At 36.2% G+C, this 15,438-nt stretch overlaps 1 protein-coding gene across 1 annotated transcript in view; it reads left to right on the plus strand.

Annotated features, from left to right (window-relative positions):
• MOK (MOK protein kinase) overlaps positions 1-10,908 on the plus strand; it is a gene marked incomplete at both ends in the record, with an annotated part of 19,248 nt that extends 8,340 nt beyond the window's left edge. Inside the window, 8 exons of the mRNA XM_082000976.1 lie at positions 1,209-1,279; positions 4,371-4,449; positions 4,958-5,006; positions 5,925-6,103; positions 8,522-8,623; positions 9,045-9,222; positions 10,543-10,743; positions 10,831-10,908. Coding sequence (XP_081857102.1) covers positions 1,209-1,279; positions 4,371-4,449; positions 4,958-5,006; positions 5,925-6,103; positions 8,522-8,623; positions 9,045-9,222; positions 10,543-10,743; positions 10,831-10,908 — 937 coding nt within the window. The remainder of the gene's footprint in view (positions 1-1,208; positions 1,280-4,370; positions 4,450-4,957; positions 5,007-5,924; positions 6,104-8,521; positions 8,624-9,044; positions 9,223-10,542; positions 10,744-10,830) is intronic.
• Positions 10,909-15,438: the final 4,530 nt, after the last annotated feature.

Genomic DNA, 15,438 nt, shown 5'->3' on the forward strand with positions numbered 1-15,438 from the left:
GCAGGAATAGGCTCTGGTCCTTCAAGGATCTTGGTTTGACTTGTCAGTTTGAACGAGTTATCCAGGCAAACTATTTGGCAGTATTATTTCCTAGGCAACTTTACAGACAACCCTTTGCAAATAATAGAGGTTTAGAGTGCTGAATTAGGCAGAAGCTGTGAATTTGGAAAGAGATCAGTTAGTGATGGAGTTGAGTTCCTTAGCCTCATTAGACATTTAAGTGTCTTCTGGGGACATGTTCTGTCTCACAAAGAGATCAGGTTTTATGGTAGCATTTGCTCCATTACTGTGCGTTACACTTCATCACTATGCAACGGCAGACATACACTTCATTATTCAAATACTTGACACAAAACTTGTTGACTGCTCTAAAATATTTTTTTCTTGCTCTTCAGTCTTATTCCTCTGTTCAAGGCTCTGATACTATACTGTTATTGGTAGGCCCGTATATGGAATATATGGAAAGCCAGTAACTGTGGCAGCAGCTTAGCTTAGCTTTCTGGAATTCTCATCTTCAGCTGCCGTGTTGTTAACTAAGCATAAACCAGATGGCCAGCTAGCTCGCCTAGCTCTTTCACAGTCTGTCTGCAAACTGAATTGCAGATTGTACCCTCAACCTTTTACTGTCTGGGTTAATGGAACATTGCAGAGGGGATGTACTTTAATGCAATTGCCTTAAAAAAAATAAAAGAAGACCTAAAGACGTCTGCCTCTGCAGGGCAGTGAAATGGAAAATAAGGTCTCAGATGTATTATCATATCATGATAATGCTTAAATTGCTGTTGTCAGCAAAACACAGATTCCAGTCAGTTACTCATTTCCATGCAATAGGACTCCACCGGTGACCTAAATAGAAAGTATTTTCATATATGATGTAATGGCTTTCCTATCTTTTATTGTAAGATTATATCAGTTAATCTATTGGAAATTTCTTGATAGTGAACAGTGTGACATGCCCAGAAAACAGGCATTCAAATAACTTCATGGAGTAAATCCATTAACTTTTGCAATGGATACTTTGGATAGTATAAACTAAAACTATGGTACCTCAGACCCTAAATTGAAAAACTTCTAAGAGAAAATGTCAATTAAAAATTAAAATGTCCATTTTAATACTGATTAAACTAAGTACTTTTTTCTATGCTGTGTACAAATCAACATGTAAATTTTATTTCTAGCTTAAAGTCTCCTTATATTTGTTTCTTCAGTGATAAAAAAGCTGGCTCCCTTTCACTGATCTGTGAACTTATGGACATGAATATTTACGAGCTGATAAAAGGTATGTAGCGTGTGTTTAAGAAACACACAAACTCTCCTTCTGTAGATCACAAAGTGGAATTAATTCTTTTTCATTTGGTTGTTCACTGTTACATGTTATAAAAATCACAGGAGAATTTTATGCTGTAGTGCTGTACTCTGTATTTCTTTCCAGTGCAATATACCCACTTGTTTAAGGCATGGATGCACGCAGAAGGTTTCTAATGAGTCAGGTCAATGGCCATCTATTTTTACAGTCAAACTTTACATGAAAACAGGGAAACAACCTTGACTGCAAAACACAAATTAATTGCTTTAGGTAACAAAAAATACAACTGAACTAGGTTCTTTGTTAGGTCAGGACTGTAATGATACAAGAAAATTATTCCCATTTGTTTCAAAAACTACTGAATCAATGAATAATGATTTTCATTTTTTATATCTAGTAAAAATACCTTTTACCAAGTTTTCTCTATAAAATAACGTTGTTACCTGAAATCTCCCATATTTAAAAATTCTGGAGCAGTTTGTCGCAGCAGGTAGGAGACCATAAAGCTTAAGGAAGAGTTCCTACAAAAAAGTTTAGAACAAAAGCTGTTTTAAAACCAGATCTCATACAGACACCAAAGGAGTTGGATACAGCAAATTAAGGGGCACTTAATTACAATTCAATATTAAAAGATGATTTTTTAATGAATAATAAAAAAATTGTAATGTCTTAACAGTTGGGAGATTCATTTAAATAACTGAACATTACATTAGTGACACAGAGTATTCAGATTTGTAACAAAAGGAGTAACCCTGTTCCTGACGTAGATAAAAATTTGAGATTAAAATACAGTTGTTCTGATCACTGAAGCAGCTGTGAGTATTTGCTGGTTTTAATAAGATATTTTATTTTTCCGCAATAAATTTTTAAAGTTGTAAAGTCATAGTAATAGCATATAGGAAGTCCTTCTTGATAGTGAGTTAGTCCAATGCATTAGAAATAATCCTGCATCTTCTCCCTCTAGGAAAGGTACTGTACTTCAGTTATGAGAAATCAGAATGTTAGGTTTGTTCTTTAACTGCCTTTTTTTACCCCAGAGTATTTGCTTTCATTTGTTACATTTCTCAGTGTTTCTTTCATTCTTTTCATATGAAAAACCTTTCTATATCAAGCATAGTATACAGATGGAAATTAGTCTAATACTTTCAGTATGTTCTGCTATGTTTTTTTTTTATTTTAAAATACAGTTTTTATCATATTCAAGTTTTCCTGCCACTTAAAAACCTCCTGTTTTATGACATGGTGAATCAGTTCAAAATCTGTGTTCAACTGTAATCTGAGATGCTGCAGTTAGGGGTTAATTGAACATTAATTTGGGTCTACCTGAACTTCTGTAAATTGCTGGTTCTTCTTTATGGTCTGGATTTTGTATCTGGACTGTGTTTCCCATGATACAATGTCTTCTGTAAATTCCTGCAGTGTATAGTAATGCCAATGCTTGTCATTTTCTGACTATCCTGAGTCTTGCAAAATTGTTTAATATAGATGCAGAACAATTTAAAAAACCTTTAAGTTAGAAAAATGCAAAGGCAAGCATGGTTTGTACGGAATTTTGTAATGAAGAAAAACTTGAAGCAGGGGTTTACTGAAAATGAATTTCTAATTTAACAAGGTGTATGGAGGCACTTCTGTAATTGGGAGGACAGTTCACTGTAATGCTACTAATGTGAAAAGTTGATCTTTTTCGTTTTTTTGCCTCAATAAACTGACAGATTCATGTTTTTTCAATCAAGACAAGGCTATTTGTCTTTACACAAAATCATAATTCTCTTGCTATGAACTTATAGTGGTACCACAAGTCATTCAATAACTGAAAAACAGTCTTGCCTTTTGTTTAATCAAGAACAGTTTGGTCATTTAAAGCGATGAAAAAACTATGGTTCAGAGAGAGGTGGGGAAGATGCCTCCAGCGAAAATGATTGTAGCCTCAAGTGCCACTGCCTTATGATCTGCTTCATTAGTACTTCTAACTAAGGTTTCTCTAATGATAAATCTGGAAATAGAAGAGCATTTGCTCCAGATTTTACTAGTGACCTGTAATGAAAAAACAATTCAGCTTGACTTCTTTTTTATGGAGGCCTGATTTCTTAAATATTAATAATAATCCAAGTTGATTTGAATAGCTGCATTTTATAAAATCTTTTCTACTAGAAATGACAAAAATCTTGATGTTGAAAACACCATTTATCTCTACTGGTGTAATAATACTACAGTTCTTGATGTAAGTGGTACTCAGTGTTATGTGCTTTGTTATCTAATCCTGCTCAGTGGGTTATGTGGCTGACTGGAGGAGTACTGTAATCACTTAGGAACACAAGTCCTCCTGGCTGCTTGGACTTGTGGCCTCAGTGAGTTAGTGTCCTGATAAATTCCCTCCTCCTCCTGCCCAGCCACTTACTCATACTACTGTCATCAGGCAGATCAGTACCTGCTTTGTTTTTAAAAAATGTGATCATTTCTCCCTCCGTTGATGACATTGCAGCATTACATAAAGGCATTACAGCAAGATTAAAAGGCCTTTGGAACCTATCAAAGAAAAAAGCTGAGTAGTTACTGAATGGCTCTGAAAAATAGATAAATTTTATAACTGTTGTTATTGCACAACGGCAATAGCAAGCTAAGCTGCACAGGTTAACCTTTAATTTGCAAGTCAAATGTGAATTACAGTCATTTAAGCATTGCTGTAATTTGAGGTGATTGATATGAACCTTGAACCTTAAGGACAGTTACTTTGCTTAGAGAGGAAATCAGACGTTTAGAAGTGAAATATTGCAGTTCTGTTAGAACTTGGGGAAACAGACACTGCAAGAAAACCATGCAGTGAAAGCTAAAGCAGATTGCAGACTCTTGAACTGACAGTTGTTAGCTGAGCTATTCTGGTGCATACTGAAATCTGAATTATGTCTGAAGTAGAGTGGAAAATGGATTACAAAGATAGCTATAAATGACAGAAATAGTGTAATTGAAAAAGGTAATATCAATGCACTGTTGGAAGCTGAAGAGTAATTTTTTGTATTCTGTCGTTTACTAAAAAGGACTTGTACAACTTGAAATTTAATTCTAGGAAGGAGAAAGCCACTACCTGAAAAAAAAATTAAGAACTACATGTACCAGTTATGCAAATCTCTTGATTACATACATAGGTAAGAGACCTGGTTCAGCAACAGCTTTACAGTAAATGGATCATATATTTATTTCAGGGTCACCTCTAAGCAGAGACATACAGTTGTCTGGGGCAGCAGACGGCTGCAGGGAGAAAAAAGGCCATTGCCCAGATGCATCTTTGCCCAAGGCAGAGCCCTGGAAGGCAGCAAGCAGGCAGCACGTGCTGCTGCCAGCACCCCAAAGGAGCTCCAGAACCTGCTGCAGGAAGCGGTCCTGGGAGGGGCTGGCCCTTGCAATCCTTTGGTAACATGGCGAGATCAAAAGCAGAAAGCCTGGCCTCCCCTTCCTGGACTTGCCCTTTCCCCATTCCCATTCCTGAGGCTGTTGTCTCACTGTGGTGGCAAAATTCAAATTTTTTACTATGCTGTTGATAAGTTTGAAGAAAGTGTTAGTTTCTGTAAGTATTTTTTTACAGATAACTGGAAGCACTGCGAACATTTCTCTTTTTACTGAGCTCTTCTCTCTGGTGTGTTTCTGTTGGTACAGAAATGGGATATTTCACAGAGATGTGAAACCAGAAAACATATTAATAAAGGTAATTAATTTTATGTGAGGATATTTAACAGAAAGTGAAGTCTATCAGTTTTTTTCTCTTTACTCTGAGAAGGTAATGCTTCTTCATGAATAAAAGTACAGTTTTTAAAAAATATATAAAGTTACTTGTATTACCGTATTCCTGATCTAGAGGAAAGAACAAGCAAGTTTGTTATTGGCTAGAACCTGAAATTAATTGGATGCATTACAGCCTGCATGTGTTGCAGTTAAAAAAACTGTTCTTTATCCTCAATTTCTATTTTCCTTTCTTTGTTAACCTAGAAACAAGCGATAGGGTTCAGTTCTGATGCCCTTTCTTTCTGCATTCAATTCCCACGTTTAGTGGAAGTTATTAATACAAAAGACAGCAGAAGGTATTCTCTTTCAGAGGATTTCTTCATTGAAATCTATTCTCCTGACAGCTTCAGAATGTTATTTTGCTAATGTCTGAAAAGCAAAGATTTCAGTTTATGAAATTTTATTTTCTGCAGCTAAATTTTTCGTGTAAGTCTTAGAAGTGTACAGGAGAAGCTGTTAGAAAGAGAAGCCAAAGCTACCTATTATATCACTGCTAAACACAAGAACTCTAAGAAAATAATTTAATCCAGATGTCCTATTTAGCAGTCTTGCCTTCAGTAATAGTCCACATGCTTTTCAATTAACTCTTAGCTCTTTCTTTTAATGATGTACAGAACGGTATTTGCACATATTATGGGACACACATATCTTCAAGCCTGAAGCTACTTGCTAATTTAAATGCGGTTTTACTGCTGTAATACTACTCCTGGGATTTCTTAAAGTTATTCTTAAAGTAATCTGTGATTTCTTTTATGATGACTACTTTGCACACTTAAGGAAAATCTTTGCCTGAATATTTCAGTGTCTCTAATTTGTCAAAATACTTTATTTATTTTTGCAGCAGAATACTCTGAAGTTAGGAGATTTTGGATCTTGTAGGAGTATCTATTCTAAGCAGCCATATACGGAATATATCTCTACACGTTGGTACCGAGCACCTGAATGCTTACTTACAAATGGCTACTATAGTTACAAAATCGATATGTGGAGTGCTGGCTGTGTTTTCTATGAAATCACAAGGTACAGTGTTCAGTGGAGAGTCTTGTGTGTTATTAATCAAGAAAATCAAAGGTAAATAACTCAACTGAGGAGCACATGGGGAATATGATCTTTGTTTCCATGGTTTTTGTGGAAGCTGCTTCTGTGATTAGTCTGCAGGGTTCATGAGGCAGTAATCCTGTCTTGTCTGGCACTCTCTTCGCCCTATGGCAGGCTAGTAATAAAGCAGTGGGATGTTCAATAGAACATAGTACCAACAAATATTATTTACAAGTACAATAACATTTTTGAACAGTTGGTTGGTTTGGGGTTTTTTGTTGTGTTTTGTTTTTTTTTCCCATTGGCTTCATATTTGAGTTTAGTAAAATGTGTTTTCTCTGCTTTATCTCTAAATAGAGTATGGCTCATTTCCCATCATGAGCATCGCTAACTATCCTCAATCTTGCTAATGCATTCAATGGTAAATTTTTCCCCTCTTTTTTTGATATACTATTCTGCAAAAACAGAGGAGATTAGAGAAGACACTCCCTCTGATTTACTACCTTGATTTATAACATAGGGTGTTTAAGACCCTTGTGCCAGGACCTTATGTCCTGGAATATTTTGAAGTCAGATTTTGATGAAGGAAGAGTTCAGGAAAACCGGGATTAAAGTCCTTTAAGCTTTTTGATGATGATGAAGAAACTATACCTCAAAAAAATTTGTCACTGGTCTTCAAGAAAAAAGGAAAAATAACAACCATGAATATTTCTCCAATATCTTTGTGCCCTAGCAACAGCAGTTCTTTATTCTCTTCCCACACTGCTGTCTGTGATATGCAATCAGGAGTGATAACATTTACTTTGCTTCTTTCCTCCTCCTCCACATGGCAAGTGCAGCTGCTGCCATCACCATCACATTAAATGACAACTCTTATGCTTTGCCTGCTAACTTGTAGAAACAGTTCTGCTTTGGTCAGAAAACTGTTAACAGAAAAACCCCAAATCTGGCAGTTCTCTTGCAAAGTAAATTGGGACCAAAGGCTTTAAAAGTGCCCTGCTTTCCCGTTTCAATTTGAATCAGGTGGGCTTTGAAGTTTGGCAAGAAAATTACACACTACAAACTCAAGTTTTCTTAGGGCAAAAACCCCTTAAAGATATTTCCTCATAATTTTTAGCTTAATGTGACAAATTTCATTCTTTGCAACCACTGCACATTTTCAGAGACCTGATAGATGTGTTCAGAGAGAAATGAGGAATGTTTATTGGAAATTACTGAATTAAAAAAGATACAGCCTTGCCAAGCTAAAGGAAGTTATGGACAGTTTTGTTTCTTTCTAAGTGCATCTTGCAATTTTTGCTGTTGAACACTTGCATAAGCCTTTATGCTTGATACCACATCGTGTAAAAAATTTTAGGCTTTTACTCAGCCATGCCTATCTTTCAAATCTTGGTCTCCCTGCTTCTGTTCCTTATAAATCATGGTTCCTGGATTACATTTTTTTTATGGATTGCAAAATTGTTCTTCCCTAAGTTATAGCTTTACATTTAGAGACAGCATGTTTTTGCAGTTCACACAAAAGCTACTCCCAACTGCTTGTCTTTATAGAGCTGCACAACATGAATCACATCTCTCCTTCCTCTACTCAAAGCTTTATAAAGACATTCAGAGAAGTGTGCGGCCAGCTGTTTGATTGAATTTGCAAACAGTTAAAAGAAGTTTCCTCCTTCTACAAAGAGGGCTGAATGTATTGCTTTCAAGAATCACATGGTGTTAGTGAAGTGTTTCTTAAATTATAAGCCCAAGGAAATGCTCTGCTAACATGGAAAAAGGCAACATGTGCAAGAAACAAATGCTAGTCAACCCAATTTGTTAAGTCAAATTGCTCTATTGATAACAATATTTTCAAGGACTCTATGCAAGTTTTATATTAACTGAGGATCAAGCTCAGGAATGCAATTCAAATTACCATCTTTCCAGTATTGCTGCTTGCAAAGAACCTGTGTGTAAGGAATAGAATGTTTCTTATAAATAAATATTTCTATGTGCAATACACAACAAGAGGGACTGCTTGACTCTGCTGTCCTAAAATGAGGAAAACACGTTGTCTTCTGGGATTTGCCACTTGACTAGAAGAAAACACAATCCCATATCCATTACCTTTCACCAGGGGGGGATGTTCTCTCTACATATTTTACCCCAAACCTGTGAGGAGAGGGCAACTACAGGTTTCTGTTTAATAACCCAAACTACTCTTTCCATCCAAACATGCAGTTGTATTCATCTCCTCCTCACATGTTAACCTTCAGTTGTTGGGTGGTATTAAACTGTCTGCAAATGAATCATTCTAGAATGTATATTCCTCAAAAATGAAAACTTTTTAACTGAAGTGGCAGCTATGCCACTTAAACTAGTTTAACTGTGTCTTCTCTAGTGTTAATGCCATCTCTTACCTTGCAGTTTTCATCCTCTCTTTCCTGGATCTAACGAGCTGGATCAAATTTCAAAAATCCATGACGTTGTAGGCACTCCGGGTAACAAAACTCTCAACAAGTTCAAGCAGTAAGTATGCACTCCCATAGTGATTAGTCTCACTGTTCAAATATCCACAATATAACTGTACAACGGTGTGCAATTTCTGCTCAGGGAACCATCACAAAAATCTAAGACTGTTGTGACAGCTGCTAACCAAAGAGCAGCGTCTTCTGTCCTCACCCAGAGGTAGTCACGCATTTGTGGTCCTTGTAGGCATAGCAGAGGAAATCTGAGCCTATATCAATCTTATTTAGCTTGTTATTTCCATAGTATATTTAAGGCCAATGACATAACTTGTTGGGAAAGAAAACATTTTTTTCCCCAAGTATTACTTATTTGTTGCTAATAGATGATTACCTAAATCAGATGAGAATATTTTTTTTCAGTAAATTCTAATTATCTCTGAATATGCACAAATAACTGTTTGTTCTTAACTTGCTTAACACAGGTCAAGAATTGCGAGTTTTGATTTCCCCTTTAAAAAAGGAAAAGGAATACCTCCTCTTGTGCACAATTTGTCTCCCAAAGGCTTCTCTCTCCTGTATGCAATGATAACATATGATCCTGATGAGAGAATTGCTGCCCATCAAGCTTTACAGCACCCTTATTTTCAAGAACTCTGGCAAGTGACTTCAAATCACTTCAGTCCTGAAGACTAAAATAAAAAGTGGGGGGAGCACTGTGTGCTTAGCATTTAAAGTGGACTCAAATGAAGTTTGCTTATAGTGCTAGTACTTAGCTTACAGTACAATGAACATAATTCAGTGAACATAATTGTTTGCATTGAATCCAGACTTCACCTAAAGCACAACTGATGCTTTTCTCTTTTTTTCCTTTTTTCCCCCCAAATTTTTAGGACAGCTGATACACAAGCTTTGGCCATGCACAAAAAATTAAGATCACTAGGAAATACAGCAGGGCAAGTACCTCTGGGTTTGTGGCAAGTTTCAAAGGAAAGTCAAAGACAGGTAATATTTAAGTGGAAGAACTGTCAGCCCATTTAGGAAAGTAATTTGTGACACTTCTAGCTTGTTAGCTAGAAACAAATGTTTTACTTAAGCTGATTACTTGGTTTTATTCAGTCTGCCTAAACACTGATCTTTATTGGGTTTGATGCAGTTCCACCCCCCACCAAGCCCTGAAAATCATGAGTTAGAATTTAGAAGCTGTGATACCACATAATCCCTTCAGTAGTGGGTCGTAGTAGTTGCTATTACTTAGGAGGTCAGTTCCATGTGTTTGTTTTTTTTAATATCTTCATCCTCTTCTTTTGCTGTCTGCCTTTAAGTTAAAAAGTTGCACAGATGAAGTTGTAGCAGAGACAGAAAGTGTGCTTTTGCCTTTGCAGGCCTTCAGTTTACATTTTGAACAAATAATTAAAAAAAAAACAAAACTTAATTATCCTGTATTTAGATGATATCTGGGAAAATCCTAAACTTATATTTGACACTGGAAATCAAAAAATTAAAACCTGATTAAAAATTCTGGCAAACTAAAACTTCATTTATATTTGAGCTATGTGAAAAATACTCAACGTGTTCTCTCTTAAGGGTTTGCTATATCTGCAAGATGAGATAGAAGTTAGTACTACATGAAGAACTCTCAAATACAGATTTTTCCTCAAAAAAACAAATTACAGTAGCAAAAGAATTTATAAATTGTTTTCTGCTGTGCATTTAACCTTGAAAGCATGAACTCTTCTTCCATAGGAGCAGCTGCTTTTTCCACCAATTTAGTTCTGGGGTTCATCAGTGGGGACTTTGTAAGAAGTTCCTTCAGGAAAAATTGCAAGAAATATCAAGTGAGGTAGTAATTTTAAAATAAGAATTAGCTGAAGTAGTATTTGGCTGTCTTTTTTTTTTCTGATTATTTGGGTTTTCTCTTTTAATTTTATGCCTTAAGATGTTCTCAGAAAGAACCTGAATCTTGTTTGTTTATTTTAAAAGCATTCTCTTAGGAAAGTCCAGGAAAAAACAAAACAACAACATGGACCTCCTCGTGGAGAATTACCAAAATTAAATCTTCCTGGAGTAGCCAAATTGACTTCCTGTCCTACTCCTACATTGCATTCAGTTTTCCAGGCACCTAAGGAAAATGGTGGAACCCCTATGTTACAGTCTGTTAGATTTATTGGATCAAATATTAAGGTATAGATTCTAACTTGCTCATTAAAAATGTAATAGCAAAATGTGTTTTTCAGAGCATATTTCAAAATTCTGTTGTTTCCTCAACAGTCTGAGAAGCAGAAGGCACTTAAGTCTTCCCCAAAACATTTCCACTTACCTGTTATTGAACGAAGAGGAGGTTACTGACCACCTCATAACTTACTTGGAGTATGAGGAAAAGCACGACCATGCAGTGAGAGCGAGCCAGTCATGCTGCTGCTCTTCGAGATCTAACAAGAACAGCAGTGCCTTATTTTGTGTTTCTCTGACAATTTGTAGGAAAGGTTATGAAGAGCTGCTTACCTGCCATTTTGGTATTCTGTTCCTGAAGGGTATCACTATTTAATTAAAGCATTGTTCTGGCAGAGCTTAGAGAGCACTCTGGTTTGAACTTTCTATTTTTTCATTTTAGAACCTGGTAGAGGAAGAGATTTGTGAAAAATAACACGAAAAGATTCTTTGAGCTTCAGTATTAGGAATGGAATGTTATCTACAAAATACAAGTTTTCATATTATAACTGACAGCTAACCTTTGTATACTATTTAGATGTAAAAAAATTTAATTTTTCAGTCAACTCTGGAAAGTATTCACTTCCTGTATTCAATAACTTCAACCTCAACTTTTATCGAGAATGTGCAGATGATGCAATCATATGAGATACTTGATTTTGATGCAGCTTCTGTAACTGCTGAATATTTTTATTTAACTATAATCTAGCCAAAAGCTAAAGCAACTTTTTAACTGATTCAAAAGCAAATAAAATTTAGTCATCAATCAAGCCATCAATCTTAATATTAGTCAAAAGTTTTAATAGTGACTGATATTGCAGCAAGTTGCTTAAAAGAGTATTAAAGGAACATATCATGTTCCAGAAATTTTGCACACAGATCATCAGTAACAATTTAATAGTCTTACTGTTTGCTAGTGCTATAGAAGGTAAGAGTTAAAAGGCAGCATTTTTATCTTACTTGGAAGGAGTAGTTATTGCAATTTGATACCGTTGATTTTAAAAATCTGGAGATGATCTAAAATTTTCCAATAATTAATTTGCAGTACTTAAATTTGGTGATGTGTTACAAAACAGTTTTGCTATTTCAAACAGAAATGAGTTTGTGCAAGCCACACTTACCTGGGGGTTTAAAAATCTTCTGCCTACCAAGTATGCATGCAAGACAGGTTTTGCAAATAACTTTTTTGGTTTTTTTAATAGTTCTAAAAGTTACTCCACTCATAATTGGGAAGTAATCAGGTTTTTTTCCAGTAACCAAAGACCTCTGGGACTGCTGCTGCTGTTCAGAATTTTCTGTGCAACCAAAAAGTGAAAACCAACCAATGGTTGATGAGAGAAATCACTGCTGCACAAGGCACTAGTTAAAAAAAGAACAGAGGCAGTGCTTTGGGTAGCAGATCACATTAAAGTTATTAAGCCAACCCTTAGGCATCAGTTTGAGATTGATGTTCCAAATCCAGAAAAGCTATTTACTCTAATCAGTTAAGATGCAGTCAAACAGTGCAGTAAAATACACATTAACATAAAGATTTTAGAAAAATACTAGTCATCTAGAATAAGAGTTATGCCCACTATGCTCTCAGCTCTCCTTCTGAGATTTTATTAGGCTATGCATTTGTGAAAATAACAATTCTTCTCACTCCATTAAAGCAGTAGGTGGCTTTTTTTGTTGTGGGTTTTTTTTGTTGGTTGGTTGTTTTTTTAAGAATCAGCATCTCAACACTGGTAGGATCCTGTTGTGACTGCATTAGATCCTATTCCTTGTTCTACCATTTGGCTTCTGGATAACATCGAGCATGCCCAAATTCCACATTGTAGCTTTTCAATGTGGGGAAGCTCAGGAGACTTAAGTTCTTTATGAATCCTTTTGGGATCCACTGCTTAAAAGCACCTACCTTATGTTTATCTTCACGTTTGGAAGAAGGTATTATTTTCATGTACTGTACTGAGGATCAACGTGACATTTACTAGCAGATTTTTTTAAAATGTGAAACTATCAGACAGCTAAATGTTTGCAGGGCATATGTGGGAGCCATTTTGTGGTACTGGTTTTAATTTATCCAAGTTGAATATCTTGCACCTGCATCATGGCCTACTGTACCTTTGCTCATTTTATTCCATTTCTTCACAGCAAACTTTCAGAATCTCAATAGCAAGAATGGAAAAACACCCCAGCCCTGGCAGGAATTCTTGTAAAATAAGGCTAGAGCACATGAACAAGGCTCTGCAGGGAAACCTGTATTGCTGCCACACCTCCTAGGTATGCTAGAGGACTAGCAGATTACTAGGACTGACCAAATACATAAGCAGAGTTTTCGAAGCGTTCTACACCAATAGAGTGAGAACATCATAATAAAGGGAGAATTAAACAGCAGAGCATAACAGTATAACTAACTGCTCTTTCCTTTCTCTTTTTATTGAAACTCATACTGGATGGGTACTGTCTTTCCTTCAGTTCTAAGCAGAAAATCTGCTCCTGACTGTGATATCTCAAAGTGCAGTGGGGGTACATAAAGACAGAGTGACTGGCTGAGTTTTACTGCTCTGTTTAAAATCATCTCCGCACTTCATCATGCTTTCATGTTAGCAGCTCATACTGACAGAACAGAGAGCGAGCTTCAACAATATGTTGAACAATAAAATTCAACAAAACAATATTTGTCTGAATACCTAGCATGGGTTTATATATATAAAAAGAAAGGTGTGATGCTAAGCTTAGGAAATGGAATTAAGGACTGCAGGTCTACAGGCAACACAGTGTAACAGTAACCTCCGACTTCTTACCTTTGGGACTCCGAGCAAAAGGTGCCATGAGCCTGTCCAGGGTTTTTGCCAGAGAGAAAGATGGGGAGTTGCTTGATGTTAATGTATTTGGAGTTGAGCATGGTGTGCAGCAGTAAAAATGATGGTCTAAACACAGGTAACTTACTGTATCTGAGGGATCTTGCCTGCCACAGTTACTGATTTCTTACAAGATTTAAAAAAAAGGATAAATCCTTGTACCCTCATTTGACTGATCATTCAGACTCAGAGCTCTCTTAGCATTATACAGCAGGCCAAGGCTCCTATTCCCTAGAGTATGTTCCTGAGGGAGATAGATACGTTAATTGTATTGGTAGCTTCCCATAATCTTTTTCTGGAAATCTCAAATCAAAGGTGCCGACGCTTAAATGTTTCCATTCAACAATTCATCTAAAAAAAAAAAAAAATTCCCTCTTCTCCTGGTGCACAAGGTACTTCCCTGTTTTCAGAGGTGTATTAATTATAACTGTTTCTATAATTAATATCAGGTAGGTAATTACTTTATTCATACACCAGGAAAGTGGTTGTTTTTCTGAAAAAGACAAAGTCAGAATTTTTGGTAAGGTTTAACTTGGAGAGAAAAGGCTACCAGAGTATTATCTTCTATGTTCTCTCTCACGTACTCTGTATCTGGGGCTGTCAGGCTGTTATAATGAAAAAGGCAATTTCACATTCAGCAGCTCGTTTTTGCTGTGAGAATTGGGGATTTCAAGTGAAGGACCCGATTGGAATGTTTTCATTTGTTTTTTTACACTTTCAGGTGGATCTTACATAGTTTGCCACATATGGTGCTTCATGGGTATTTATTTCACAACAAGTTCTGTTATGCTGGAGACAACACTTCTCTGGCTGCTGGATTAGGAGGCAAACTTGAGTTCTCCCACCTGCTTTATAGTTAAAATACACTCAACTTTAAATGACAAACTGGCAAGTATTGTTCCTACTCTCATTCTTCCAGCTAAAATTCCATATTGAGATGATCTGTGTTCCACTCTATTTTTTTTTTTAGCATGGTAGGAAAAGAATTGTTTATTAAGAGCTGTATCTATAGTAGAATTCCAAGTTCTTTCCAGGTAAGTTACTAATATCCCTTTTCTTCCTATATAGAATAAAGGGTGGGATGGGCAGTTCACACTTCTTGATGATTGCCTAATAGTAAAGAGGCTGAAAAAAGAAAAAACCCATACAGTCCTCCTGTGCTGTTTGGCATGGTTTGTATCAGGGACGTACTCTGCAAACGCATATGCAAGTAGCTGCTACTATTACCCTAATGTTGGATACTACCCTCCTTTCAGTACTGGTTCTGTATTTTTCCAGCTGCAGGAAAAGTAATTTATAAAATTACGTATTTTCTGAACAGTTTCATTTTGACTCAAACCATATGAAGCACTTACAGAAAAGAAGTCTACAGGGAGATAACTACACTAGTTTTCAGTAATGAGGTTTATCTGTATTCTAACAGTTAAACCCTCTATGTTAATAAAACTTCTGAACAATAATCCTGCTCAGTTTCAGTATTTTCCCCTTTCCTCATATTTTAGAAGAATGTAAGCAGATAAGAATTGTAAAGTACAGCTCTGTCTTTAATATAAAGTAGACAACCTAAATGCCAGCTTATAAATGTGTCCAGCAGTCTTCTACACGCTAACAGCATTACAAGAGTAAGTTGTACAAGTAGCTACTGCAGTTGTTTCTCCCCAAATTTTCATTCATTTTTAGAAAAAAAACAACTTCTCATGCCTGAAAATGTCTCAAGTTTACTTGCAATTTAAAAAATTCCACCCAGCTTTATTGTTGGAGAGCAGGAAGGGCCTTAACGTGTGCATATAGGTCAAGTTCCCCCTTCCCAGGCAAGTTCCACTCT

Source organism: Phaethon aethereus (genome assembly GCF_964289735.1).
Source record: "Phaethon aethereus genome assembly, chromosome: 5".
NCBI lineage: Eukaryota > Metazoa > Chordata > Aves > Phaethontiformes > Phaethontidae > Phaethon > Phaethon aethereus.